Source organism: Acromyrmex echinatior, chromosome 18 (assembly GCF_024713525.1).
Source record: "Acromyrmex echinatior isolate Ae372 chromosome 18, ASM2471352v2, whole genome shotgun sequence".
Classification (NCBI taxonomy): Eukaryota; Metazoa; Arthropoda; class Insecta; order Hymenoptera; family Formicidae; genus Acromyrmex; species Acromyrmex echinatior.
The window spans coordinates 8094885-8122411 of NC_141869.1; the positions used below are offsets into that span (position 1 = coordinate 8094885).

General features: G+C 33.0%; 2 protein-coding genes across 11 annotated transcripts in view; one reads left to right on the forward strand and one right to left on the reverse strand.

Moving 5' to 3' along the window:
- Positions 1–10635, reverse strand: part of DIP2 (disco-interacting protein 2) — a 50325-nt gene extending 39690 nt beyond the window's left edge. For 3 of the 4 annotated variants that reach the window (XM_011053806.2, XM_011053805.2, XM_011053803.2), the window contains exons 1-2: positions 10465–10635; positions 906–2315 (exon numbers count right to left, since the gene is read on the reverse strand). In XM_011053806.2, the coding sequence (XP_011052108.1) occupies positions 906–1726 (821 nt within the window). In that variant the 5' untranslated portion in view covers positions 1727–2315; positions 10465–10635. Of the gene's footprint in view, positions 1–905; positions 5236–10464 lie in introns of those variants that run through there. The other variant, XM_087415424.1, reaches the window with a different exon arrangement.
- A 453-nt stretch (positions 10636–11088) lies between these two features.
- The window catches only part of Ae2 (anion exchange protein Ae2), a 55680-nt gene continuing 39241 nt past the window's right edge, over positions 11089–27527 (forward strand). Inside the window, exons 1-2 of one of the 7 annotated variants that reach the window (XM_011053796.2) lie at positions 16703–24500; positions 24581–27507. The gene's annotated coding sequence lies outside the window, so the exon portion shown is untranslated. The other 6 variants (XM_087415436.1, XM_087415435.1, XM_087415437.1 and 3 more) reach the window with 6 other exon arrangements.

Sequence of the window (27527 nt, forward strand, 5' to 3'; positions counted from 1 at the left end):
AGCTCAAGTTTACCGAAAGATGGAACAGTCCAGTCTTAAATTTATAATAGAACAGTAACTCACGAACATAAGATACCGACTGCTTGAAATCCTGTCTGATTTATTGATAGATATTGTTTGAAAACATTAAATCATCGAGATGCTAAAATGTACAGTAACGTGTGTTGACGCACAAGGCGAACATTTCGAACATTTTCTTTAATCCATAATTTGAAAGCTAAAGTAGAACATATGTTTATATTGTATAACGATTTTTACTTATATATTTATTTTAGCGTATAAATTCCTAAAGTATTGACATGCATTTATGAAACACTCTGTATGCAGTTAGTGCATTCTTCTTTGAAGAAGCGTCTCCAATTCTTACCTGTCACTAAGTTATATGTTGAAAATTACATTTTCAATATTGTTTTCTTTTATTTCATCGTTACTCTATCCTAAAATTTTGCATACTTCAAGTTCGTGGTTTTAACTTTATTATATAAAGAAATTACACAATTGTACAGTAATTCGATTTGCTAAAAAAACCACCTTAAATACAAATTACATTCGCATTTTACTTAGTTGTTTAGAACGAGTGGACCACGTTAGCCTACATCCTGATAGTACTCACATCGATACACATAGATATTTCCTAGTTTATATACATATTACTAATAAAAATATTTTGTATTAAATTGATTAATTAACGATGTACGCAATCAGATCCTTCTCGTTTAAAACAACGAAAGATCAAAACTTCTGAAGATTTTTCGAATTCATAATTAATTACTTAAAATAAGTAATTAATTACTTATTGACAAAAAATTAAAGATTTGAATTTAATGAAGATAAATCAATTAAAGAAAAATACTTTATCATTTATCCATCTTCAATGATCAACTGTTAATCGAAAAACTAATCACCCTGGCCTGAAATCAGCGAATCTGGCGATCTTAAGAGAGAAGCCGAAGGATGACGAAGTTTCCTTGCTAACGGGCTTCTCTGGCGCTGAAACCGTTCTTGTAACAGTTGGCTGTGGTTTCTTCTCTTTCAGAGCGCTATCCAGATAATGATGAACTAAAGAATTCGAGACAGAGGAATAAGAAGGAGCCGATAGCGGAACTGAGACCGGAAATGGCACCGCATCTCTCCATATTCTGCCAAGACTGATGTTAACACTGAGCGATCCTTCTACAGAGGACTCTTGGATCCAAAAAGTATCGTGCCCATTGGTTGTCTGATCCCGACCTAGATCCGTAACGATTCCAAAGGATTTAGATTTAGGTGTTAAAATAGGTGAGGCATCGAGCTCAAGAATTTTCAGATCCTCAATAACTGAATCCGTGTCAGTATATTTGACAAATTTTGTGGTTTTCGTTGGCTTAGGATGCTGAAGAGATTCGAGATGATCTTCGTGAAGCTTTTCGCGGGAAGAAGAATTAACTCCTTGAAGCCACTCGTCATAAGTGATAGAGTCGCGACTGAGAGAACGCTTTTGATCTTTCTTGAATTCTTGCTCCTTAATTTGTTGATTAACAATTTTATCATTCGTCACTTGTTGCGAGGAAGAATTAACAACAGGTTCCAGATTTTTCTGGAAACGATTCCGTCGTTTGCCCCGGTCCAGATAACTTTTCCTAATAGAAATTCTCTTGAAGGACTCGCTACGCTTGAAGGAAGGTTCGTTGCGGTCCTTCTTGCGACTAACGAGCCTTCTCAAGTTTTGAAAGGTGAGAGGCCTCATGAGGCAACGCGACAAATTTTGACTCACGGAAGTGGAATCGCTACAAATATCGCTTATACTATTTCTAAATGATATTTGTGTAGCAAAGATTAATGGATGCACTCGCGAATTATAAAAGTCTATATAAGAGATAAAAGAACTATATATGCAAATATTCCGTATAATCAAAAATCTGGAATGAATGGAAAAGTTTGTGAAGTCAATAAGTCTTGATAATCCTGGATTTATAAAAGGGAATATTTATGAAAACAAAAATGAATTTACAGATTCCTTTCCCCTCGTTCGTTGCTTCCTTCTCTGTCTTTCCTTCTTAGTTCCTTTACTCTTTGTTTCTCTTTTCTTTTTGCCCTCCTTGCCCTTTTGCTATCCGTATTCTTCTCCTCGTCCTTCCTCCCTCTTTCTCTCTTTCGTTCTTTTTCGTTGTTGTGCTAAAGTGCAACGTCGAGGTCTTCCAGTCGTGGATGATCAGCGTGGCTTTTCTTTTTCAACGCCGTGTTGCTGCGCCACCATTGCAGCTCCTCCTCCCTCTTCCTCATTGCCCTCCTCTTTCCTTTTCTTCCATGTCCTGGGTTCAACCGGAATGATCATTCTAAACGAAAAGATTCAGTACGAATTATACGAGCTCCTTTAAAGTTAATGCACTCGGTATCGAGAAAGTGATTTTTTCTCAAGCAAGACAAGTTCGACGAACATTATTTTTTCTTATTATAATTATTGAATTCAAGTAATTCTCTCAAATTGATAACTTCAGATTATCAAGGTAATATTCAATATACTTTCCTAATTTATATATTTATTTATATTTACACCTGCATTTAATATATTGTCGTATTAGTGGTAATCATTTTTACAGTAATACTCAATTTTTTTAGATCATGCTATTATTTTGTTGTTAATCAATTCTTATCTTATCAATTATGATTTCCTTCGAATCTATTTCGATCAATGACTTAACACGAAAGTATCTTGAAACTTCAACAGATACTTTCTATGCCCTCGAACGATTACAGCATTTGTCTCATATCCTTTTCCCCTATCGTTCTCCATGCAATCTCTTGATAATATGAGTGCAATTTTCTAAATGAATCTGTTTCATGTATAAAAAATGTTATTTTGATTTTATTTTCCTTAGTCAAAAAGGAAAAAAATGTATTGAAATATCATGTTAAACCAAAGTTCTGCCATTCAACTGGCGAAAATCTGCGCACTATAAAATATACTCTTCTTCATTACTTAAACGTGTAATTCGTTCTTAACACACTACAGATACACTTTAGCACTACCAGATTCTTACAAAATTTTAGCAATGTTCACTGAAATGATTGACAATTAACGAAAATGAAGCACTTCCGTCCAGACACTCACAAATCTCTGAGGATCGTTTAAAATCACTGTCGTTACTGTTATACGGATATTCGTTGATACACGCTTTTCTACTCGCTCTTAACTGAAAAACAAAAACTTCAATCACGTCGCGAGACATGCGAAATAATTTACTCGCGCGTTGAGTTCACGCAATCGCTTTATATAAAATAATATACTCTCTTCAAGGGGTTTCGGAAGATCTTACGTATGAAATCATGAGCACGCTCCAAGTTCGCGTGACGACAGTTCGCGCGTTTCACGAGGTGCTCGCTTCGTTTTACCGTCGAGGCGCGTACTCCAAGTCGCGTCGAATTACTGGCATTTTGTGCACTCTCTACGACTCAAGGCAATTCTCTTGCACGCGGCGAGAGTTCGGAGACAGAGATGGAGAACGAGAAATAGAGAGTACGAGAGAGGAGGGGAGGGGATAGAGAGAGAGAGAGGAGAAGGGAGGGAGAAAGAGAGAGAGAGAGAGAGAGAGAATACTACGGGAAGCCGGCTCGTGCATGTAAAAGTCGCTAGACGGAAGAGTAGATGAGAGAACGCACAGAAACGAGCGGACGAAGAGAATGTAAAAGAAAGACAGAAGGACATGGAAGTGGGATGGCATGCCGTCCGTCCACTCTCGCCTGTCTTCTTCGCACACAGCATCCCACTCTCGATCATTTCATCTCGCTCGGCATCCTTTGCCGAACCGAAGCGATCTCTCGCTCGCGTACTGCTCGAACTCCACCGCAACACTCCTGAGATCCTGACTCTGTTCCCTGTCTCCTTACAAGAGAGATTCTTAAGGTGGGATTATACCGAGGATCGACCGCAATTCTCTCGCAGGATTGTTATAGTCCGCGACGTTGAAAGCCGCGAGCATGTCAATCAATAATCGTTAAATTATAATTTCCTTTCCTACGTTATTTGCGAAATCTCGATCCTACAAATCTTTCCTTCTATCATATCCCTTTTTTAGAAACCCGGTTCGTGCATTTTGCGCCGACAGTAACCGTTTGATGTGTTTCACGGAGTCTAATCATGAAAAAAAAAAAAAAACATCTAAAATTGATACAAATTAAGAATTGCTATTTAATATTATTTTGTTTAAGAAAAAAACTTCGATTTATAAATCGATTACTGAAAGGTATTCATAGTCGGTTCTTATATTCAAGATCATCTCAAGTTTTGTCTTGAGGTGTCACGAACCAATCAGAGGGCCGCATTAGCAGAGACATTACTTAAGACGGTCTTGAAATAAGAATTGATTATAAATACCGGCTTAAGTATACTCGACTACCATAAATGTCGCTCTAAAATAAATATGGCTCTTTTTACGAATAAGATTTAAGACATGTTTATACTCAATCGTCTTGTGAAGTTAAATGCTTCGGCTTCACTTGTACGAACTGGGCGGTTCTCTATATCTATCCTCTACCTACAACTATGATTCTATATTTTATTACAAAATATTAAGAAAAGAGTGAACTATTTTATAAATAATATTAATTAATCAAATAGTATTATAGTGAAATCTTAGAATATAAACTGAGATCGCAAGTCATGGGACGTTCTACAATTAAAATGTTTTATGGGATACTTCTCTCTAACAATATGATACAATTCTCCAGAATTCTAAGAGAGAGAGAGAATCATGATACTTATGTACTCACATACCGAAGATATTATGGAACTTAGGAGTCTTGTGGCAGAATGATCATTAAAACATATATACATAAATATATTGTCAGAATGATGTGAAAGAATTAAAACATTATTAATGGCAGATAAGCACAAGGAGTGTCTCATCGAACATGCTAGGTTTTCAAGACGACTCGACATTAGTCGTACGTAACCGGTGATCTTAATTTAGAAACAATCCATGAAGGTGATGCTGTACCTGTGTCGCGTGCGACAAAATCGTAGTTAATCAACCCTGTTTTCCTCTCACTCCTGCTGCCTAATGAAACAAAATGTTTGGTAAAAAAGCAAAAGATTAAGGACTTATTACATTGTCGTTACGTGCGTATTCCGAAGTCTCATGTTGATTTTAAAATAAAAGCGATATTTTGAATAATAATAAGGCAGAGAAAAATGACAAGTTTTATACTACGACAAAGTCGGATGAACGCGACGTATCGGCAGAGCGAAAAGAAGTAATAAAAAAAATAAAGAAACAAAAAATAATAAACAAAATATAAGAGCTTAATTTAAAAAAAATTACAAGTATTAGGTGTTGGAATTAATTCGTAGCGTTTTACAAGTGATGGGAAGTACTTTCATTAATGTATTTTTTAATGCTCATGTGAAATAAATAACATTCTTTCATTAAAAAACGCTACGAATTAATTCCAACACCTAATATAAGCGACGCTTTTTATTAATCTCAATAGACATGAATGACTATGTTTATACTGTGCATTTAGGCCGCGATCTATACAACAGGTATCCTTGTTTATCCTGTATATAGATTAAACAAAGGTATCATACAGCAAACTAAGCCTACGATGTAAACGTAGCCTATATGTAAATTAACAATAGGGGAGATCGGGTCTAAGTGGGCACCGGGACTAAGCTGGCATTTGAATTTTGAATGACGAAAATATATTTTATGAGTTCCCAATTTATATTGTAGATGACATCTCGTGTGTCTTCTTTACCAACGAAGTTTGGTTAGTTTAGGTGCTGCGTTATTATGTTCAGGTCAAACGTGTTTTCGATAGTCAAAAGTAATTTTTGAGATTTCATTTTTCGAATCACATAATTTTTTGTGTATAAGGATGAAATGAAGTTGCAAACACTGAAACTTTTTATTGCCATCTTGTAGTATTATAATTACTCTATAAAACGCTAATAATCATTTGACTAAAATTGTTTCCTTTGTTATTAAAAACTGTAATTGAAGAAAAGGGTGCCCATTTCCCCCTCTCCCCGGTCTCCCCTAATCTTTAGGATTAAGCAACATCGCTATGCGACTATCTGCAAGATCGCGGTAATCATTGAGATGAATACATTGTCCCCAATTGACTTAATAACACGACAATTATGAAATAAAATCATCTTTTATTATTTTACTCGGTGAATCGTCCACTCATTTTTCTGCTTGCAAACTAATAACTTGATAACACGCAATAAATATCCAATCAACACGTTAAGTGCCGAGCTTAATTTATTTTCCGATTACGCCGATTATTTAGCTATATTTTCTTTTTTCTAATCTTAAAGCTTTTCAATTTTTGATATAAAAATGTTAAATTTTGTGTCGTTAGTCATCAATGTCAGTGACCGACACAACATTTAATGTTAAAGAAATATCATAACAAAAACAATGCTTCTTAAATTGTTCTAATTCCACCAACTCGATTTAACCTGAACCTCCAAAGTTTGTTTCACTTAACCCTTATGTTACCACCCGGGGTACCCGGGTACCCATGCAGAAATTTTGAGGTAAAACTGTCGTAAACTTGAAAATAAATTTATGTATTGGATGAATATTGATTTATTAACATTTCATAGAGATATTTCGAGCAAAGTACAATAATAAATTCGTATACAGTAACCTTTATAATCCTCTGCAGGTATAAGATTTAGGCAGCCGCACTATCTGGGTACCCCGGGTCATTAGTGTGGCATTTTTTGGGTGGTAACATAAGGGTTAACGTTCATAATGCTCGCGAATATCATTTCCTTCTCATCATAAAATATTAAACAAGAATGAGATGATACACGCGAGCATTGCGAACGTTGAGGAACGCATTCCTAGTAATATTCAGCTAACATCAGTTTATATATATATACACACACACCGGGTGTTCAAAATAAAGCGTTACAAATTTTTATCTCGGAAACACATTATTGAAAAAAATTGTTCCGACAAAAGTTGTAGGGTTCAAAAAGATCTATTTATTGATTTTATCAGTTTGATTTTGGGTGGTGCTGTTAAGGTCAGGTCAAGGTCACGTCGATTTTTTTTTTAAAACACCCTACTTTTGATTCTAGAATCTAATAGCCGATGTCGAAAGATTTCCAAAATATTATAATAAAGTTATTTTTTATTGAATACTTTTCGAGTTATGATACTTGAAAGTTGGTATCACCGCATTAGCATTATCCAAGGTGTTCGACGCTAAAACTTCTTGTTCAAGATTATGTTCTGGATATCATTTGTGATGATCAAAGCCATTGGAGATTATTTCTCTTATTTTCATTTTTGCACTAAAAATTCATTTTTGTTTTAATCATCTTTTCTTTGAAGAGGATTATGATTTTCACTTCTGTGAATAATATATTTACTGAATATATTTTATAAAATATATTCTAAAATTATTTTATATTATTGTATAAGATAGTTTTACCTAAAAAAATAAAATTACATATTATATTAAATTATCAATGACCAATTATACATACATAATAGTTGATGCATTATTGTAAGGAATTAAAGATTTAGAAAAATTCTAATAATGTTCTTTTTTTTTTAAGCTCTTACAGTGATTGAACACTTTCTTCAACCATATTGCATTTCTTATATTCTTCAAAATGTGTGGAAATCGAAAAATTAAAATTTGGTTTGAAAACAAAATAAAACAAAATTTAATTGAAAAAATAAAATATTATCTGTTTTACTTATCCATTATTTGATATAAAATTTATATGGAGAATACTTTATATTCAATAAAAAAAAATTTTTTTTTTTAAATCATGAAAAGGAGATTAAGATTATGATAAAATATGACCAAAACTGGTGTTCAATCAATTTATGACTTATATGACAATTTGGAGAAATTCTGATTTTCCCTGAAAAATGATTTACCATACTTTCGAATAATTCATTCAGCACATAAGTTCCTTTTCTACATGATTTTACATTCTAAATATTAAATAAAAAAACACTATATGAGCCAAATTGAAGGCGGTTCAATGAAAAAGATTAATGGTAAGAAAAATAAAACTGTATTCATCAATAAAATATTTATATATATTTGTGATAAATAGATCATCATTTGAATGACTCATCATTAGCAAGCAAAATTTTATTTCTCATCCGTTACTTGTGAGAGGATCCCATTTGCCTGTAAATCCCGGTAAATCCGAGGATCCCGGTTGCCTACAGCATCGTTTGCCTGCATCACTTTTGCCGACAATTCGTTTGCGCACAAAAATTATTGTCTACAGCTCGATTGCCTATATGCACTTTTGCGCACAAGTAAAAATTTCAGAAACGAAGTCACCGAGCTATAGGCAATAATTAATGTAAGCAAATGTGACTTCGTTTTTGAAATTTTTACTTGTGCGTAAAAATGCATGTAGGCAATTGAGTTATAGACAATAATTTTTGTGCGCAAACGAACTGTCGGCAAAAGCGATGTAGGCAAACTTTATTGTAGACAAAAGGAGCCATCTCGTTACTTGCTATTCGCAAATTTATTTAACTTTACTTTTTTCTTGTAGAACAATTGGCCGGTATTTATAGACAGTTCTTACATTCAAAACCGTCTTAAGTTCTATCTTGAGGTGTCACAAACCAATCAGAAAACCGCATTAGCATCTTAGAACATTATTTAAGACGGTCTTGAAATAAGAACCAACTGAAATGAATACTGACTAACATGTTTAAGAGCTGATAGTAAAATTTTAAATAACTTATATAATAGCATACGAATAAAAATTGTTCTAAAATTTTAGTGACATATCTCTTTTTCAGGAGCTAGTAATAAATAATATGTTTAGCAATCATCTATTATTAATCACATATGAATGCAATATTTTTATATAAAGATACTTTCAGTAATGCAATAATAACTTAAGAGATTTACACATAAGTTTTTAATTCATCGATTGATAAATCCCATTATGCTACTTTTAAGAGTTATATTTGTGCATAATACGATTCATTAATTAATAAATTGAAAAAGTTGCCTATTTTTAAATATTTATAACAAATAACAAAATGGAAATAGCGTAAACCAGTTTTATATCTCTTAATTGCTTTCTATGTTGTTTCAAATTAACTCATTTTGTATCCCTAATTATTTCCTATGTGTTGTATCAAAACATGTTTCTCATTTAATAGTGATTTTTAGTAAAGCAAATAACAAATTTTACATAATAAAAAAGACCGTCGTTGCGATATTTATCTGTTATAATTATAAAACATGAAGGTGATATTTTTTAATTTACATACAATATTACCTGTATAATATTAATTGTTTACTATCATGCTTAATTGAAGTATTGTCTTTTATCATGAAAGATACACATACTGTTTATACTTAATACTACAAAATACATAATATTTAAATAAAATCTCCATTTAAAAAAAAAGGTAAAAAAGAGGTCAAGTGTATGTGTGTGCTCCTTTAAAAAAAATTATTAAAAAAAATAACAAAATATTTAAATTGCGACAATTACAAAGAGAATATATTTTTCCTTAAAATTAATAACTGTTGTACTACTTTTAATAAATAAAACCCAAGTGATACTTTGTATTTCCATTCAAAATCTTTCCTCTCTATTCCAAGTGATTGTAGTTTTAATTTTCAAAGAAATAATATCAAATTTAATTGTAAATAGAACTCAAGGAGTATTTTTATTGCTTTAGATAAAACTTAAATAGTAATATCTTTAATTTTTTTATAACACTTATAATCTAAGAGGTACTATTTGTACTCCTATTTAAATCTTCGTATTACAATCCAAGTGGTTGGTACGTATTTTTATTTAATGAAAAAAATAAAAGTAGCATGTACCATTGTCTTCTCATTCAAATACTTTCAACTCAAATGTATACATATTGAATAGAATATAACATTAAAGATTTTAAGAAAGACTCAAAGAATTTAAAGAGAAAACAATATAAAATGAGAAAATATTATTAAAATAAAGAAACTTGTAAATGACATAATTTAAGTATTTCATATATCTGTATAATTTTTCTTAAAGGGGCACACACCACACACACACACACACACACACACACGCGCGCGCACACATAGAGAGAGAGAGAGAGAGAGAGAGAGAGAGAGAGAGAGAAAGAGCTTTTTTTACCATTTTTCAAAAGATTTAAATAATACTGGTCCGTTATTCGGACCGATTTATAAAAAGAATGACGCTGCGAATCCCTAAAAAAACAGCAAGAATTTCGAACTCCTTGCCACAAGGAATGGAAACGACAACGACCGTAAGATGTTATCGATTTTATCAACGGGGGCTTCTAGGGGATTCTATCGGTGTAACAGGGTGAGTTAAAAGAGCGAGATAAATGTAGAAACAACGAGCGCGAGTAAGAAAGAGAGAGAACGAGATGAAGAGAACGAAGTTCGTCGCGAGAGGCGACGGATGATTGGCACTGCATTGCCTAGCCGAAGTCGAAAGAAACGGTCACTCACCTTCGGACAGCTCGAGGTCTAACTCGGCGAGCTTCTCCCGTACATCCTCCGGCAGCTTGCCGATATCGATGTTATACTCGGCCATTGCTAGGCCATCCGTGCTGCGCCGTGATTGCAAATCCACCAGCGATGCATACCACAACCCATTACCACCGCTCGGCCATCTTGCCTGTCACTAAAGTACAAGTACGTCGTTGCACCGCCGACGGCGCCACCGAACGCGCATGCCCGCGCCCCAAGTCCTAATCATCGACATATAGGGTGCATTCGTTTACCCCGGATCTACAATAGAATTTTAAGTCGTAAGGAATGGACGAATTACAATTACTTATTCTCCTCGCATTCGACTGTAGTTGGTCAATTTCTTACGGCTTAAAATTTAAAACATTGTAGATCTGGACTTACGCAGAGGTTATAGCGCAAAGAATATCATTTAATCCTTGTTTAACACTCGGTGAACAACAAGGATAAAATAATACAATACTTCTGCGCTAACTGCTGAGTAAACGAATGCAGGGATAGTATTGGACGAAGCATTAGCATCAAAATCATCATTGGTAGACCTAGAAAAAGAAAGAGCGACTATGGGGGTAGTAGTGAATCATGTAATGAAGGGCCCTGAGGCAATAAATTGATACATTTGTGTTCAGAGTGTAAGGCCGGAATCAGATTATGCATTGAAGATTGAGATTAAAGATCAAAGATTGAAATTTCACCAATGAGAACAAAGAAATTTTGGCTCATTTTGTTCTGATTGGTTAAACTTCAATCTTTTAATCTTCAATTTCATTCTTCAATACGCAGTCAGGGAATCGATTCTGTATCTTGAAACGAAATGAAAATTACAAAAGTGAACAAGACGAAAGATCAAAGAGATTTCGCTGCTTGCTCCTTTCAGTATTATTAACTATATGTCAATGGCCCCAAGAAACCATCCACACCATCTTAGAACATATATATAAGCTGTTTTCCAATTAAGACCAGCTATGGCTAAAACACAAAACATTACACTGTGTTCCACTGTGTTCAAAATACTTGTCGGAACACAGTTTAGTCTTATAGTGTAACATCAGAATGTATTATAGTTTTCTTTCTATTCATTAAGATTATATCAGAGAGAAATCTGAGAGAGGATATGAGGACCTTTTTTCTGTAACCGCAAAATATTGTGGCGTTGCAAGCGTTAGTTGCGACGCTCGAGTTAGTTCTTTTTTTCCGGCTTTCCTCTCTCTCTCTCTCTCTCTCTCTCTCTCTCTCTCTCTCTCTCTTTCTGTCTCTAGTGTCATGGCGTTCTGTGTGCGGACTTTTTGTAAGCGATAAATTATAAGTTAATGCCCGGTAAGATTAATAATCATCCTATGTTCACTGCGCGATCGACATCGATTACTGCTCATGTCATTAGGTAATTACTAGCGTCGTTAGATAAATGCTTATATTGTAGATTTTCTTAGTTTCTCGTATTCTAACCTAGCAATACGATATCCGAGCCGTCATACGCACGCAATCACGCAGTCTCTACTTTTATAATCTGTTCTAAACAATTATTTAAATTTGTATTAAACCGTCTTATGGCATATGAGTCAGAATCAATGAGTAACATTCATTTGGAGTAACTTAACGATTTCCCGCCAATTGTCCTTCACCGTTAGTTAGTCATCGCCGGCGCCACATTGGGCACAGCAGCCACAACACTCCGCGCATTACTGCCCTCTGAAGAAGTGGATATCAACTACACAACAATATTCACCTTTTTGCGGTGTTTCTGATGGAAATAAAAAGGTCCTTATGTCCTCTCAGATTTCTCTCGAGATATTGATCATATAACTTTTTCTCTAGAGCAGAAACGTGAAAAGTGAAAACTTTTATGCACGTATAATGTTTGATTGAACATATATACAAAAATGTTCACTTCACATTTTCACCCTAGGGAAAAAGTTACATGATCGATACCTCTTATGGGAGTTGATATTGGCTGTGTTCCAAAATTTATATAATACTGTCAGCGTTGAAAATCTACAGTTTACATCACGTGTATTATATTGGGTCATCTAAAAAGTATCCGCGATACTTTGTCACTAGATATATGACCATCAACACACATCTAGTGACAAAAAACCGCGAATACTTTTTAGATGACCCAATACATTTTCAGCACTGCAGTGAATTTGAAACAGCCTTAAAGGCACGTGACATAAACTATAGAGTTTCAGTTACTGACAGTAAATTTGGAACATAACCAAAATAAGATGAAATTACAAAATTCGGCAAATTCATTAAGGCTACGTCCACTTGATGTTACAAATGCTTCGATGCATTTTTTTATTGGTCAATTAATAACATTATTTCTTCCTATTGATCAATCAGAAGCATTTGTAGCGTCAAGTGGACCGCACATTAAGTTGTAACCAATTGAATTATAATATTTTAGTAAATTTGCTCATTTATGTTATTTTTATACCTAATTACGGGTGCAGTCCATTTGGCGCTACAAATGCTTCGAAGCATTTGATTAACCGATCGGAAGAAAGAATTTTACCAATTAATCAATCAAAAAATGTTTCGAAGCATTTGTAGCAACAAGTGGACCGTAGTCTTCAAGAGGTTTATCACGTCACACGCTCCGATATGCTCCAACATGCTCCAATACACTTATTCTTATCATAACTCCTATTCACTCCAATGCACTCATTAATGTGAGTAGGAATTGCAAGAGCATGTTGAAGCATATTGGAGTATGCGACGCAAACAAATTTACTCTAATGGTTCCAGTACACGTGATATTCGTCGCACGCGACACGCGATATCCAATGAAAGTATATCTTTAGAATGAAAATATCAGTAAAGCTGTACACTCATTAGATATCGCGTGTCGCGCGCGACGAACATCGTGCTGATGTGCTGGAGGCATAACGCGCTCATTAAAGTGAGTATAAGCTGTAACAGGAGCACATTGGAGCATGCTGGAGCATGCAACGTGAATAAACCTAATATATAGGAAGTGTTTAGATCACAATAGAGCCGCAAACGATAAGCCGTAAGAAATTGACCAATTATAATCGATTATTCTTCTTACACTTAACTGTAATTGGTCAATTTCTTACGGCTCATAACTTGTGATCCTATTGCAGAACAGGCTTTGCTCCGGATAATCAGGATCTACAACAAGTTTTTTAAGTCTTAAGCCATAAGAAATTGACAAACTACAGTTGAATGAGAAAAGGTCAGAAAAAGTTTTTAAAATAATAAATTTTAGAATAAGTGAAAGCAAGTGGACCTACCCTTTTAGCTTAAAGCTTAAAAATCTATTGTAGCTCAGGGGTTAGGGCTGCAAGGCGTAAGTCGTAAAAAAATAGCCAATATCACAGTTAAATATGACAAAAATAATCGACTGTAATTGATTAATTTATGGCTTACTTCTTGCCTTTTGTCAGCATATTAAGTAATTGATACAAAATATTTGAAATTATAAAATAAATGTCAAATGTTCTTCGGTGTATATATCACAATATAATTACGGTATCACATTAAACTCGCCTCGTAAAAACTAACCTACTGAGTTCTGAGAAAATCGATATAAGAAATTATTTCATTAATTCCGCGACGAAACATTAATTGGATTTTACTTTGTTTCACATAATATAAAGTTAAATTATCAATATACTAATAATATACAGAGCTCGGTTGTATTTAAAAAATAATATTTAAGATATATACACTTTTTTTAATGAAAAAATAAAACTTATTTATTATTTTAAATAACTTCTAACCTATTTTTTAATTATATTTTAAGTCTATAGCTATACACACTTTTTTTTATCCTTGATATACACATGCTTGGATCCCTAGGACCTCATCCATATTTGTTACTATAACTTCCGTAAAAATTTTCAATTAATTTTTTTTCAATCGATGGAGAATTAATTAAGATATAATTAGTCCATGATGTGTAAAAGTAGATAGAATTAAGGAACTTTGAGATACATAGGTTCAAAGAAAAAAAAAAGTTCAACAACACGAAAAAATTTCGATTTAGCAAATTGTACTGGAGTTTTCCAGGTTTTTGTATAGCTATCTAGTGTATAGCTAGAGTTAAATAAATTTTTTCGGAACTTATTTTATATCCTTATTTTAAAGTATTATATCAGTCGTATCAGTCAGGGATCGATCGTATTAAAAATAATTTTATTAAAAATATGTATTTTAAATAAAAAAAAGTGAAGTAGTTATTCAGTATTTGTTATTTTAGAAAACCTTTTTTTACTTATTTCTTATTTAGGGTCGGTTGCACTCACGTTACTTTGACTTTAAGCAAGATTTAAAACTCTCTCGTTTTAAAGCGAAAAAGAGACAGACAGAGAGAGGGGCAAAAACCAAGCTGAAAATCGGTCGAAATGTGCAAGTAAATCCTAAAACTGTCTTACAGACATCGTCTATAAATAAAAGATTCAGAAGCCCTTTTCTGCTTTAAATTTATTTCGCAATGGTGACGAATTGCAGATGTGTGTTTGAAATTCATTTCTAAAAGTTAACTGACAATTATATAGTGATGTAGATATATCTCAGATAGCAAAGTGTCTGCAGTCTTCTAGCAAACTGTCAGCAGGTTCGAGCAGAAAACGATGACACTTTGCCAACTGCGTCCGCATTATGCTTGTGTTCTGTTAACATCATCAGTAGATATAATGTGAAAGCAAATTGTTGGCAGAAATTAAGCAGATCCTGCCAACATTATCTGACGCTTGCAGATTCTGTTACGTTTTTTCTAGCAGTTTGTCAACAGTATTATGTATATCTAATTCTGTTGTTATTTTGTTGGTATAGTGTAGCAGACATTTAAAAAATTTGCTTTTTTCAGAATTGGCTATCTGGGTATAGTATATACAGGGTATGTCACCAAAATTTGGACAAATCAAATAATTTCTTTAAACAAAATGTTTTTAATGAAAAATTCAATATTATAAAAAATTCTGCTATATGATATTTAAGGTTCTATAAAACACAATTCAATATATCTCCCATTAGTTTGAATGATGACCTCTATTCTCGGTCTGAAGCGTCCGCACACACGCTGTAATGTAGCACTGTCCATGCCGACGAATACTACCTCAATAGCGGTCCTTAATGACGTCACATTGAGAGACCGAGACTTGTTTGTAATCCTTTCAACTACGCTTCATATGTTATAGTCCAAGGGATTTAAATCTGGGCTATTGAGAGGCCAGAATTCCTTGGACCAAACCATATCGACGTTATCTGAGAGCCAAATTTTGAATCAAATGACTCATATAAGCTGGTGCACCGTCCTGGTGAAAAACATATGGCCTTCCGGACGCCACAATTTTCATCCATGGCTTTACTACATCCATCATCAGAACGTGCAACGATTGCCCTGAATCATCCGAAATCAGCCCTTTCAACGACTGCAGGGGTGCGTTCTTTCGAGTAATTCTTCCTCGCTGGTATTCTGGAACCTTTGGACTGTTCTCATATATTTTGCCATAACGTCATAAATGATTGATCTCGGGTATCCAAAGAACCGAACTATTTTCGTTGCTGAGCGCTCAGTGCGTAGGCCTTCGATGATTGCGGTTCTTCGATTATATTCCGCATTCGGTTTCAACATTGCCGCCATTTTGAGAATATGACTGTTTACTAGAAGCATCAGGCTTTCTCGGACACCATCAACCTCTGGCGAAGGCACAATATAATGAAAAATTTAAATTTGTTTAGATTTTGAAATTTGTTCGAATTTTGGTGACGCACCCTGTATATTACATTTTTCAGATGATATCTTCCCTCTCACAAGTACCCTTGATATAGTGGGAGGGTCGAAGTACCCGAGGACATAGACGAAAAGAACGATTTTCCTTAAGTATCTAAAAATTTTCGGATGTATCTGAATGTATATATCTAGATAAATTTTTAGATACTTGAGTATCTAAAATCGTTTTCCCTTCCAGTAAAAATCCAACGACAGGGAAGCTAATTGAAAGTGCAAATCAATTCGTCGCGTCGCGCGTTTGCTTCGGGAGTGCCGTTATCGAACATTTCATAAAATCCATTCAATGGAATTCTAATTATAATTAATTATAATTAGTCCGCGCGCGAGTAGTATTATTCACGAGTGTTTTACGCGAGTGTCCTCTGTACGAGAGGATGTCAACTAATTCCAAGAGGAGAAGGTCTGGGAGAGACATCGGGCATCAATGGAGCAACTTTGCGGTAAATATTATTTTTACTTGTGTAAAATTAACTTCTTTGCTTGTTCGTTGATAAATTATTTTATTTGACAATAATAACTAAAATAGTAAAAATAATAACTAAATAAAAGGAGAATTACTTAAAAATTATTTTAAAATGTTATACAAATTTATTCTTGCTAAGATCTCCTTTACCATTTAAATTTATTTTCGACATGTTACACCAAATCTGAAAATTATATGTAATATAATTTATGATAAGATTTGGCTGCTGAATTGTTTTAGAAGTGATCAAATATTCAAATTAAATAAAAAATATAATTTAAAAAATTCTTGAATTTTTAAAAACAGAATTTTGAGCTAAGAATGACAAAAAAAATTTTATTCTAATCTTTCTGATTGTTTATATTTACTGATATTGTTTATCTTCACAATTTTTTTTTAAGATCCGCTTAGATTTAATGGAAAAAAAACTAATGAAAAAACATTTCTTGGATATCTCGAAATGGTGTGGCTCTTTTAGGATAAGACTTTGTAAAAAATATTTTCATCTGGTTGTTCATTTTGCTTCCTTAGCGATGGATTACATATAGGATCCGAAATCCTCTTCTTATTCTTTATCAATTGTCGATAATATCATTGTTCTTCAATTATTCCCAGATCCTCCAAATCCATTGATAGTCGAGAATATTTTCCCAGGGTTGGCAGTCCTTTAATAATGTATTGTATAATATCTTGTTGGTGCAGTTCTTATAATTACTTAAAACTTAATACCCCTTCTACAATAAGCCATTAGTCATAAGTTAAAAATCAGAAGCTAAAAATTGACTACTGTGATTGGACAATTTTTAGCTTCTGACTTCTGATTTATGACTAATGGCTTATTGTAAAAGGCCCATAAATGTTAATGATAGTCACACGAACTTCCGTACGTAAGACCGGTCGTCTTTAGTATAAGTATCTTGTAGGTGACATTGGCAATTTTAAACTTCATTTTTTAGAATTCGAATTTGTATTTTTAATCATGATTCTTAATTGAATATCACTGACTTTTTTCATAATTTTTCACAGATTAGAAAAAGAAAAAAATATTATAGTGAAAAAATATATTTTTAATTGCCTCTATTGAAATGGTGATATAAGCTGTGGTCAAAATGGTCAATGTGGTCTTGCTATAAATGCTTTGAAGCGTTTTTGATGGACTAATTAGAAGAAAGAATTTTACTAATTAATCAATTAAAAAATGCTTCAAAGCGTTTATAGCATCGCGTTGATCGCATCCATAGAGAGTTGAAACTTGATAAAAATTTTTCTTTCAGTGAGACCTGACAATCAATGTGTAATCAATCAAGTTTAATATGATGTAGAAGCACTTTTTGTAAACATCCAGCTACACCCTTACACAAAGTAAAAAAAATATATTACAGGGATAAGAATTGATAAGAAGAGACATTAAAGACAAAAAGACAACGATGGTGCTGACGCGCGAGCGAATAAACTCGCTGCAGGGCGACCCGGATCGACTCACGCGATTGGTCGGCCAGTCACAGAAATTCAATTCCCGCTCCTTCTTTTTTTCATCTCTCTTCATTCCTCCAGTCGGCGCGGCAAACGTATGAGCAAGCGAACGAGCAAGTGAGATGGACGTCGTTTCCCAAGGGAAGCTCGTCTGGACAGTACCGACCGACAATTCAGTTCGTCGACGACGTTGCTCTCGCTCGCATTTATGATCGTGCATTGTTTTCGTCGTGAATTGTAACGTAAACACCCGTGTGTGTCATCCATCTTTCTTGTTGTAAAAACCGGTTGAAGACGCCGGGAGAACGCTGAAGGAGCGCGGAGGAGAAGAGCAAAACCGGGTGTCGAAAGCCAGAATCAAGAAGTGGACTGTTCTACTGTATTAGGCACGATCGCGGTTCGTGTGACCACGTTATAGGCCACGCTGTTGTCCACGCGAGTGGTGCACGTTGGACGATCGATTCGGAATCTAGGTACGTGGATCGTATGCGCATGGATCATACTTGCCAGATGCGACAATACTAGGATGAACGGAACCATGCTCTATATGTCGGAATTTTCGATGAATCACGATAATCTGCATTGTACTTATCCAAAAGAAACTCGTTCTCGCATCAGGAAAGAAAAAGAAATATTATTAAATAAAAGGTCTTCGCGACCCAGCAAACGAAAATGGATTGAAATGAATTGAAATGAATTGAAATGGATTCAGATTTTCAGAAATATTGATTCACGAATGTTAAAATGAATGCTTTTCAATTCTGAATGCATTTTTATTCATTCATAGGAATTGGAGCATATCTCTATACCTTTCAATCTAAAAATAATATTAGCTTTTTCTGTGCACACAAACACAATTGTGAATACTGTTCAATTCAAAATTTTGTGAATAGGAAATGCAGTTTTTCAATTCAATTGCATTCAATTGAATCTAATTGAATCCAATTGAATCAAAACTAAATCCAAAAAAAAAGTATTCGCTATTTAAAATACGCATAGAAAAAAAATTCAATCCATTTTAATCCATTCTTTGTTGGAGAGTGGACATTTCTTACATTCTTTCTTCTTAACAATGATCACGTATGAATTTTTATGATAATTTTTGGATGGAAAAATGGGATTGACATGTATGTTCTTTCAAGATAATACATAAGTCATACATATAATAATTAAGTAAGTTATCGTAGGATGAAAATTACTTTTTTTTCATCGTAATTATAAGTCGTGACTTATAATTACGCTGCCGGGCTTTTTATTGTTTATTGCTATTGTTTTTATTGTTTAATGTTACACGTTTGCTGTTGATAACAAAATCATCAAATACTGGTTTTTATGTTATACGATAAATTGTCGAAATTTCTTTGCTATATGAGAAAAATATATTTGCACAAGAATCAGCAAACAGGATATTCATTATTCAAGCTCTGCATCAACATTCGGTTCGTTGGAGTGTGAGCGAGACAATAAATATTTATTGGGTAATTTATTGTTAATCCTCTAACATCATTTTAAGGCACAGTCGATATCACGTTTTCTCGAAATTCGGAGATTTAAATATATAAAAAATAAATAAAATGTCCAATTTTTATTACAGTAAAAACTTATTGTTAAAAGTTTCACAAGTAATGGACGTGGATGTGCAATGTACATCCACAGTAATCGATTTTGTTTTTCTGAAATTTTTACAAACTGAGAAATAAACTTTTCTACACTATTGTTTACAGTTCATGCACGATTAACGACATGATTCATACCTAGTTCCGATTAGACACAGTAAGCGCTAAGCAGCAGAATAGCAACCAACTAGCAAGGCGATATCTTTTATGCCACTGTAAATATCGCCTTGCTGATTGGTTGCTGTTCCACTACTTGACGCGTTATCCAGCCTGAACTAGGCATAAGAACCTGGTGAAATTGTAAGGGAGCGTTTATATTGGCCATTTATATTGGCCTATAAGAATTGACTAATCACAGACAAGTATTCCCCTCTTATTTGACAGTAAAAAGGGAATACTCGAAGGTGATTGGTCAATTTTTATAGATTATGGCATACGGTTACAGCCAATATAAACGTTCCTTAAAGCATCGTTTACAATAAGCAATAGTGGTAAGGCTGTAAAACACATCGGGAATAAGAGCTGCCGCACACAAAATTCCGCAATGCGAGGTTATGGTGATGAGTTATTTCCGTTAGATTACGTAATCTAAAGTGGCAACCTGATTGGTTAATCGACTTAAGTTTACATCTTACGTATACTGTTACGGAATTTTGTGTGCGGCAGTCCTAATAGGATATAGAATAATTCGTAAGCAACAAGAAAGTAAAACATAGGAAATGGATTTCAACTATTCACTTACGGACTTATTTTACGCCCTATTATACTGGAAAATCAGCTTATTTCCGATATGTCTTACAGCCAATTATCACTATTGCTACTGCCCATTATAGATGAACATTAAAACTAGTTGAAACACAAAGTGCGAATGATGGATTTTAACGCTTCTTAAACACTTCATTGACTTTTCATTGACTCTTTGTGATTTTGAATATTCATATACATTCCCCGAACTCTTCCCAAACGTGCATGAAATATATCTGTTACATTCCCCGCATGTTCTTAAATATTTTTTTTTTTCATTAATATTTCCCAAACGCTTCATAACATTCCTGCAAAGAGTGCATGAAGCGTGTCGATATACTTCTTAAACACTACACATTGACACTTTGTCTATGTTTCCTAAACGCTTCGCAAAGAATATACAGAACATTCTAAGGGTGAAATCATACGGTGAAAACGACTGCAGAATAGAGAATGCGTCAGAAGCAACTAATCAGTGTTATTCTGCGTTATTCCGAATAGAAATAAATATCCGCTAATTGGTTGTTTCAATGATGCATTCTCTATTTCGCAGCCCTTTTCTGCACCGTGTGATTTCACCCTAAGGAGAATATCAGATTACGAGTTGACGATTACGATTGACTGTTGCCCGATTCTATTTTAACTAATTACGATGGACTCACTACTTCGTGATTGGTTGAAGTAGAACCGGGCAATCGTTAATCATTATCGTCAATTCGTAATTTGATCCTTTTCCAGGATTAAAGTATACGCATTAATACGTGCTGAGGTGGAACTGAGCACGACAAAAAATTTTGAAATTGGGATCATTTTTTAATCTTTATCATTTCTTAATCCAATATGGTGTTAGAGCAGTTAATATCGTAACAATATATATTTGTTTGATATAAAAACTTTGCAATTTGTACTTATAAAATTGTCCACAGACACGTAGTTCACATGAACAAACAATGTCGAGTTCTTAGAATTAGACTTAGACACTTTATTCGCGATGAATTTATTATACGGAAATTGACACGAATGTGCGACTGCGTGCATCTTAGTTTGCGTGAGATATTGTTGTGGTATATAGGGTGGGGCATTTTAATCGCCCCAGGCGAATATCTCAGAAACTAAGAGAGGTACAAGAAAAAGTTTTATATGAAAGTTGTAGGTTTTCTTGGGGGAAAAGAAAGTAAAAATAACGAATTTTTTATAGGGGGCACTACTAAGGTCATATCAAGGTCAACATGAATTTTTTAAATGGAACTCTCCATTTTTCATTGCATATTCTTGTGGCTTACATAAAAATGAATTTTCAATGCAAAAATGAAAATAAAAGAATTTTCAATAACCTTGATCTTAACAAATATTATCCAGGACATGATTCTGAACAACATTCAAGAGGTTTTAGCTGTTGGATATCTTGCGTATGCCGGCGATACTGTAATTTTCAAGCCTTGTAACTCGAAATGTACTTAATGAAAAAAATATTTTATTATATTAGGTGTTGGAATTAATTCGTAGCGTTTTACAAGTGATGGGAAGTACTTTCATTAATGTATTTTTTAATGCTCATGTGAAATAAATAACATTCTTTCATTAAAAACGCTACGAATTAATTCCAACACCTAATAGTATTTTAGAAAGCTCTTAATCTACAAGAATATGCAATGAAAAATGGGGATTTCATTTAAAAAATTTATGTTGACTAATACTACGTTGATTGGAAGAAAAAGCGTGGGATTGAACTTGACTCCAATTATTAATATCAAATCTTTTATACAAATGATATATATATATCATTAGTGTTAAATAAATAATAAAGATACTACCACTTGGGTTTTACTTTCTAATTTGATAGAATAAGCTATGTATTACAAGAAATATATTAGATAAGGAAGTTACAGCAAACAAAAGATAATTCTTCGAGAAACGTAACTAGTAGACATTATTATTGTGGACAGAAAATCAATACTGTCTTTTAATATATTTACAAGTGATGTGTCTAATTGAGATATATCACAAATGTTGGCATGTTATTAAATGTGCAACTCTTGTATACAGAATAAGGCAAAAGTACTGGACCCTGAATATCTCAAAAAATGTAAGTTTTACAGAAAAATGTTTCAAATAAAAAAGTTGTAAGATTTAAAAAGATCTTTTAATTGATTTTATAAGTTTGACCTTGGATAGCGTCTCCAAAGTGAAGTCGAGGTCAAATCGATTTTTTGTAATCCTCAGCTACATGAGTGGGTCATTTGGACCCGGAAATTTTAGTCGGCCGCTTTTTGTATGGTTAATATTGCAAAGTTGAAGTGAAGGGGTAAAAAAACTTGGATCCTTTCTCTATCGATCGCCATGATGCAATTGTTTCATTGTTGTTGACGCTAATTGTGTACAATAAAAGTTTGGCTTGGATGACTTGGGTGGCTTGAGTGGCCCGTCAAATGTACATTTAGATTTTTCCATAACCCTGCCATAACTGAATAACATTTGAAAAGTTTTAATCAGCAGTTGGATACCATAGATAATGCCAATGTTGGCATACTTACTGTGATATTTTTCTTCTTAATCTTTATAATTTAAAAGTAATTGATAAAAAAAATATTTTGTTACAATGTTTTGAAAAATTTTCGAAAAAAACTTATAAGAATATGTGATAAAAAATAAGAGTTTTTATTTTAAAAAATCCATTTGACCTTAACCTAATCTTAGCGGCGTCAAGGTTAAATTGATAAAATTAATAATAAAATCTTTTTAAATACTACAATTTTTATTTGAAACATTTTTCTATAAAACTTACATTTTCTATAATATTCAGGAGTTTTGATACTTTTGCTTCACCCTGTAACACTAACAATGGCTCTCAATACTGAATCTCTCAAAATTTATATTACAATAATATTGGATTCATATATATTTCAGTTAAAATATTCGAATAATTTAATAATCCGAATCTCGGTCATAAAGGTTGAATGTTTGCGTAAAACGTTACATACGTTACGTGCATTTAATTATTTATCTTTTTTTTACTAGGTCAAATGTTCGCACACTTGATCGTACTATATTGTATTTGTTCGATGAAAATATAATGTCACGTAATATCAATTGTTCGATTAAGAAAAAATTAACTTCTAACTTATAAAAGTCTTTCTTGCATTATTATCTTTAAATTATGTAAGTTGGTCGTAAAGTATCCATCTATGTATATTCGTTGGATAATAAAAATTAATTCATGACAAACTTGTAGCAAAAGTTGCTTTATGCTTTCGTTTCTCGTTTGAATTTAGACTAGGTAAAACACTTCTCATACTTATCTAATGGAAAATTCGATCGATTGCTTCGAACATATTATTCTTGCATTCACTCAATAAATATTTCAACGTTGTTGAAAATTTAACGAGACGCGTCCCTCAGCAATGTCGCGCATTTGTGTTTTGGATGTCGCAAGTTCAGAATATCGTCGCTTTTAAATCACGTGAATGGTACAAAGTACAAGGTACAAAAAAATTGTTAATTTACTTTGTGTAACAATTATTACAATAAGAAAAATCAATATTTTGTTAAAGATAATCTGTCATTCGTACGATTCGCGTTGCGCACTTCCACGAGAAAATGTTATCCATGACAGAAAAAACCTGACAGAATAAAAGTATTTAAAATATCGAAAAACAAGAAGACTCGACATATGTCATCGAGACAGATGTTGTATTTACAAAAGGCTCTTTTCGCCAAATAAACGGTGACAATAGAGAACCGGCCAGATCTGCCAGATCTTCTCATTATAATGCTGTATCGGAGGGTTAAGGTGTCCTCACGCCGAGTATAAGAAACTGGATATATCGTCAGTATAAACAGTATATCTTTTAAAGACGTTTGATACAAAAACGTTTAGATAGATCAAAATATCCAGGTCCAATAAATAATGCGTTCGTACCATAATATTTAAGAAATAATAATAATTGTAGTGAATATAGTTAAGTATAAAATCGAAAGAAATATAAAATAACAAATCATAATATTGCGTAAATTTATGTATAATACGATTATTTTTAGTTAATATGAAATAGAGAATAGTATCGTCATTGTGAAACAATCTTTAGATATCCATATATCTATATATATATTCGCACATACCGCATGTCTGTGCAGTCTGTTGTTCAACAATAAAGTTGATCGTCAAGTTCCTAGGATCATATTATAAGATATATGAGAAGAATAAGGAATATTTAACAATTCTATATGGAGACGCAAAAATAAAACGAAAGGTATTGCCAGTGTATCGTAATGTGTTAATTCTCTATAACTCAATTTTTTCTCATGTTTGAAAAAAATTAACGCATAACTAATAAATACTGACGAATTAAGAAATAAATTTAAATGTTTTTAATATTTTTTATTAAAAAAAAATGATTTGTAATCTTTAAGTTACAATACATGATAATATATAACATTGCATAAAATAAATGTGTAGAGGAAAAATAGGGTTATAGAATACTATTTTGTTTTATTGAAATAATTTAGTAAATATTTATGTGACATAATTTTAGTATAAGTTTGTTAACCATAGAGTGTTATGTATATCCTTAAATATGACTTTACATGTCATACATGCACACATTTCGTTGTCAAATTTAGTTCAATTATATCATTTAAAAGTAAAAACCTCCAAGCTAGAATATAATTAAAACAAATAAATCATATAATTGTTACAAATCAATACGTGATTTTTTTAAAACACGCAATTTAAAAAATTACATGATTTTAGAAATAATTTTTCGTCGATTATATATTTTACAGCTATCAAATTTTAAATAATTAAATGATTGGAATAGAAGAGAAAAAAACATATTATATGACTTTTCAAATTATATAATTTTAAAAAATCACGTATCGTGTGTATTTGAAATAATCCGTTATGTGATTTAATGATATGTTTTAATTACGTGATTTCGTTATATTACTTTGTGACGTGATTTTTTTTTAGTAGGGCTTTCAATAATAACGTTTCAAAAACGAAAAATCAATTCGATACGTATTTGGTAGAATCAAGCGACGCGATGCCAAGTGCATAAAAAACAAAATGGAGCGCTTGACGTGTGACCGTCATTACGTATATATTCGTGCCGTTCGTGCCAAATTGATGGTACCACTAACTTTATGTGGAGTTTTAACATCAACAAATTTTAGAATAAAATTGCTTAGGAATCGCAATCAAAACTCTAAAAACATTTTTATTATATAATGTCATCGGTATCTTTCGATTACGACCAGTCTGAATAAAATTGGTGTAGCCGACACCAAAATCTGGAGATCGAGTGTGTCCCGAAAAGGGACTATTTCAGATTTTCAAATTTTTTTCAGTCTTACGTGTGACACATAAGACATTCCTGGAGAGAAAAAGAAGAAAGATGAACTGGTGCAAAAGTTCAGCTAAAAAGAACAAGCCTATACATGTAAAACATTTTATCCACCAAGCTGCCTTTCACAATGTTTTTATTCTTATTAATATTACATTAAAATTAGCAATATAAGTGAACATCAATGCACATACATATATAATAATTATCAATGTGTGTGAGAGAGAGAGAGAGGGAGGGGGGAGGAGAATTTGTGGGAGCATGAGAGTGTAAGAGAGAAAATGAGGGCAAGGAGAAAATGAGAAAAGGCGAGAGAAAGTGTAGGCAAGAAAGGATAGGAGAAGAGATGAAAAAAAAAAGAAAGAAAGAAAGGGTGAAAACGAGAGAGGCAATTAATTTTTATTTTTTATTTTTATATATTATTAACTTAAAGTATATCATCAAATACAAATTATTATTATCTTTTTATTTTTATAAAATTTAAATTCTATGTTATTATGTTTTCAAAAATTTACAAGAAGCAATGAAAAATCCCTGAAAAGAATCTCTTTAAAAAAGAAAAAATATACACCAAGTACATAAAAAAGGTATCTAATGTTACATTCCTTTTAACAAAAAACAGATACGAAATAAATGCAATTACCCGAGTAAGTTATAACGCAAGATTCATAAGATAGCTGATAGATTGAAAGTGACTAAAATGATCAACTACATTATAGTGAAGAAAACGGCATATATTTTTTTCTTTGTTAAAGAGGTTTTTTTTTTTAGATTCAGCAATATTTCAGTCATCTCCATTTCTCATTTCTTGGAGTTCACAGTTTATTTCAACGATTTCAGCAATTTATTTCTACCAGGGATGTGCGAAAAGAACAATTTTTAATTTAACTGAATGCTGATGTAATCATCGTTATATAATTGCGGTAAAACAAAGATGAAAATTACGTGTCAACTGACGCGACAGACTGAATTATGTTGATTGCCGATACGTGCGTGTCAAGAAACGGAGGGAAAAGTGTCGAGCGTATCGGTTACATCATCACATTGCAACGCGTAAGACAAGTAGGAAGATCCATTGACTGCATTTCGAGGTGTAAATTTCCAACGCATTGTGATATATTAATAAGTAATTAACTATAATGTGTAAATGACTAGGTAAGTTTACGGATATGTACAGAATTGTTTATCGATAATACAACAATTTTCAAATATGGAATATAATATTTTAAGAGGAAACGTCGATTCGTATAAACATATATTCTTAATAAGTATATATGAGTCCAAACAATTCAAACTAAAACACGAATATTTTAATTATGTAAAAGTATTAATACTTAAATGACATTGTCGCAATATCTAAGGTATTCATGAATATATAGATTGGGATTGGAACTATCGATAGTCATCGGTCACTCGTGATGGAGTATATTTCATTCTTGACGCTAGCCGCGACTGTGCCGCTCAAGAACATTCCGTAATCGTTAGTCCACGAACGCGAGTGCTTGCGAGATTGCCTCTCGTTTTTCTTCAGTTTGTGTTTGAAAATTTTTCATTTCTCTACCGAAAGGATCTCCCGTTGAATCCGTCCACATTACATACACAATTATATTTAAATAACTTATTGTTAGTAATTCTTATAATTC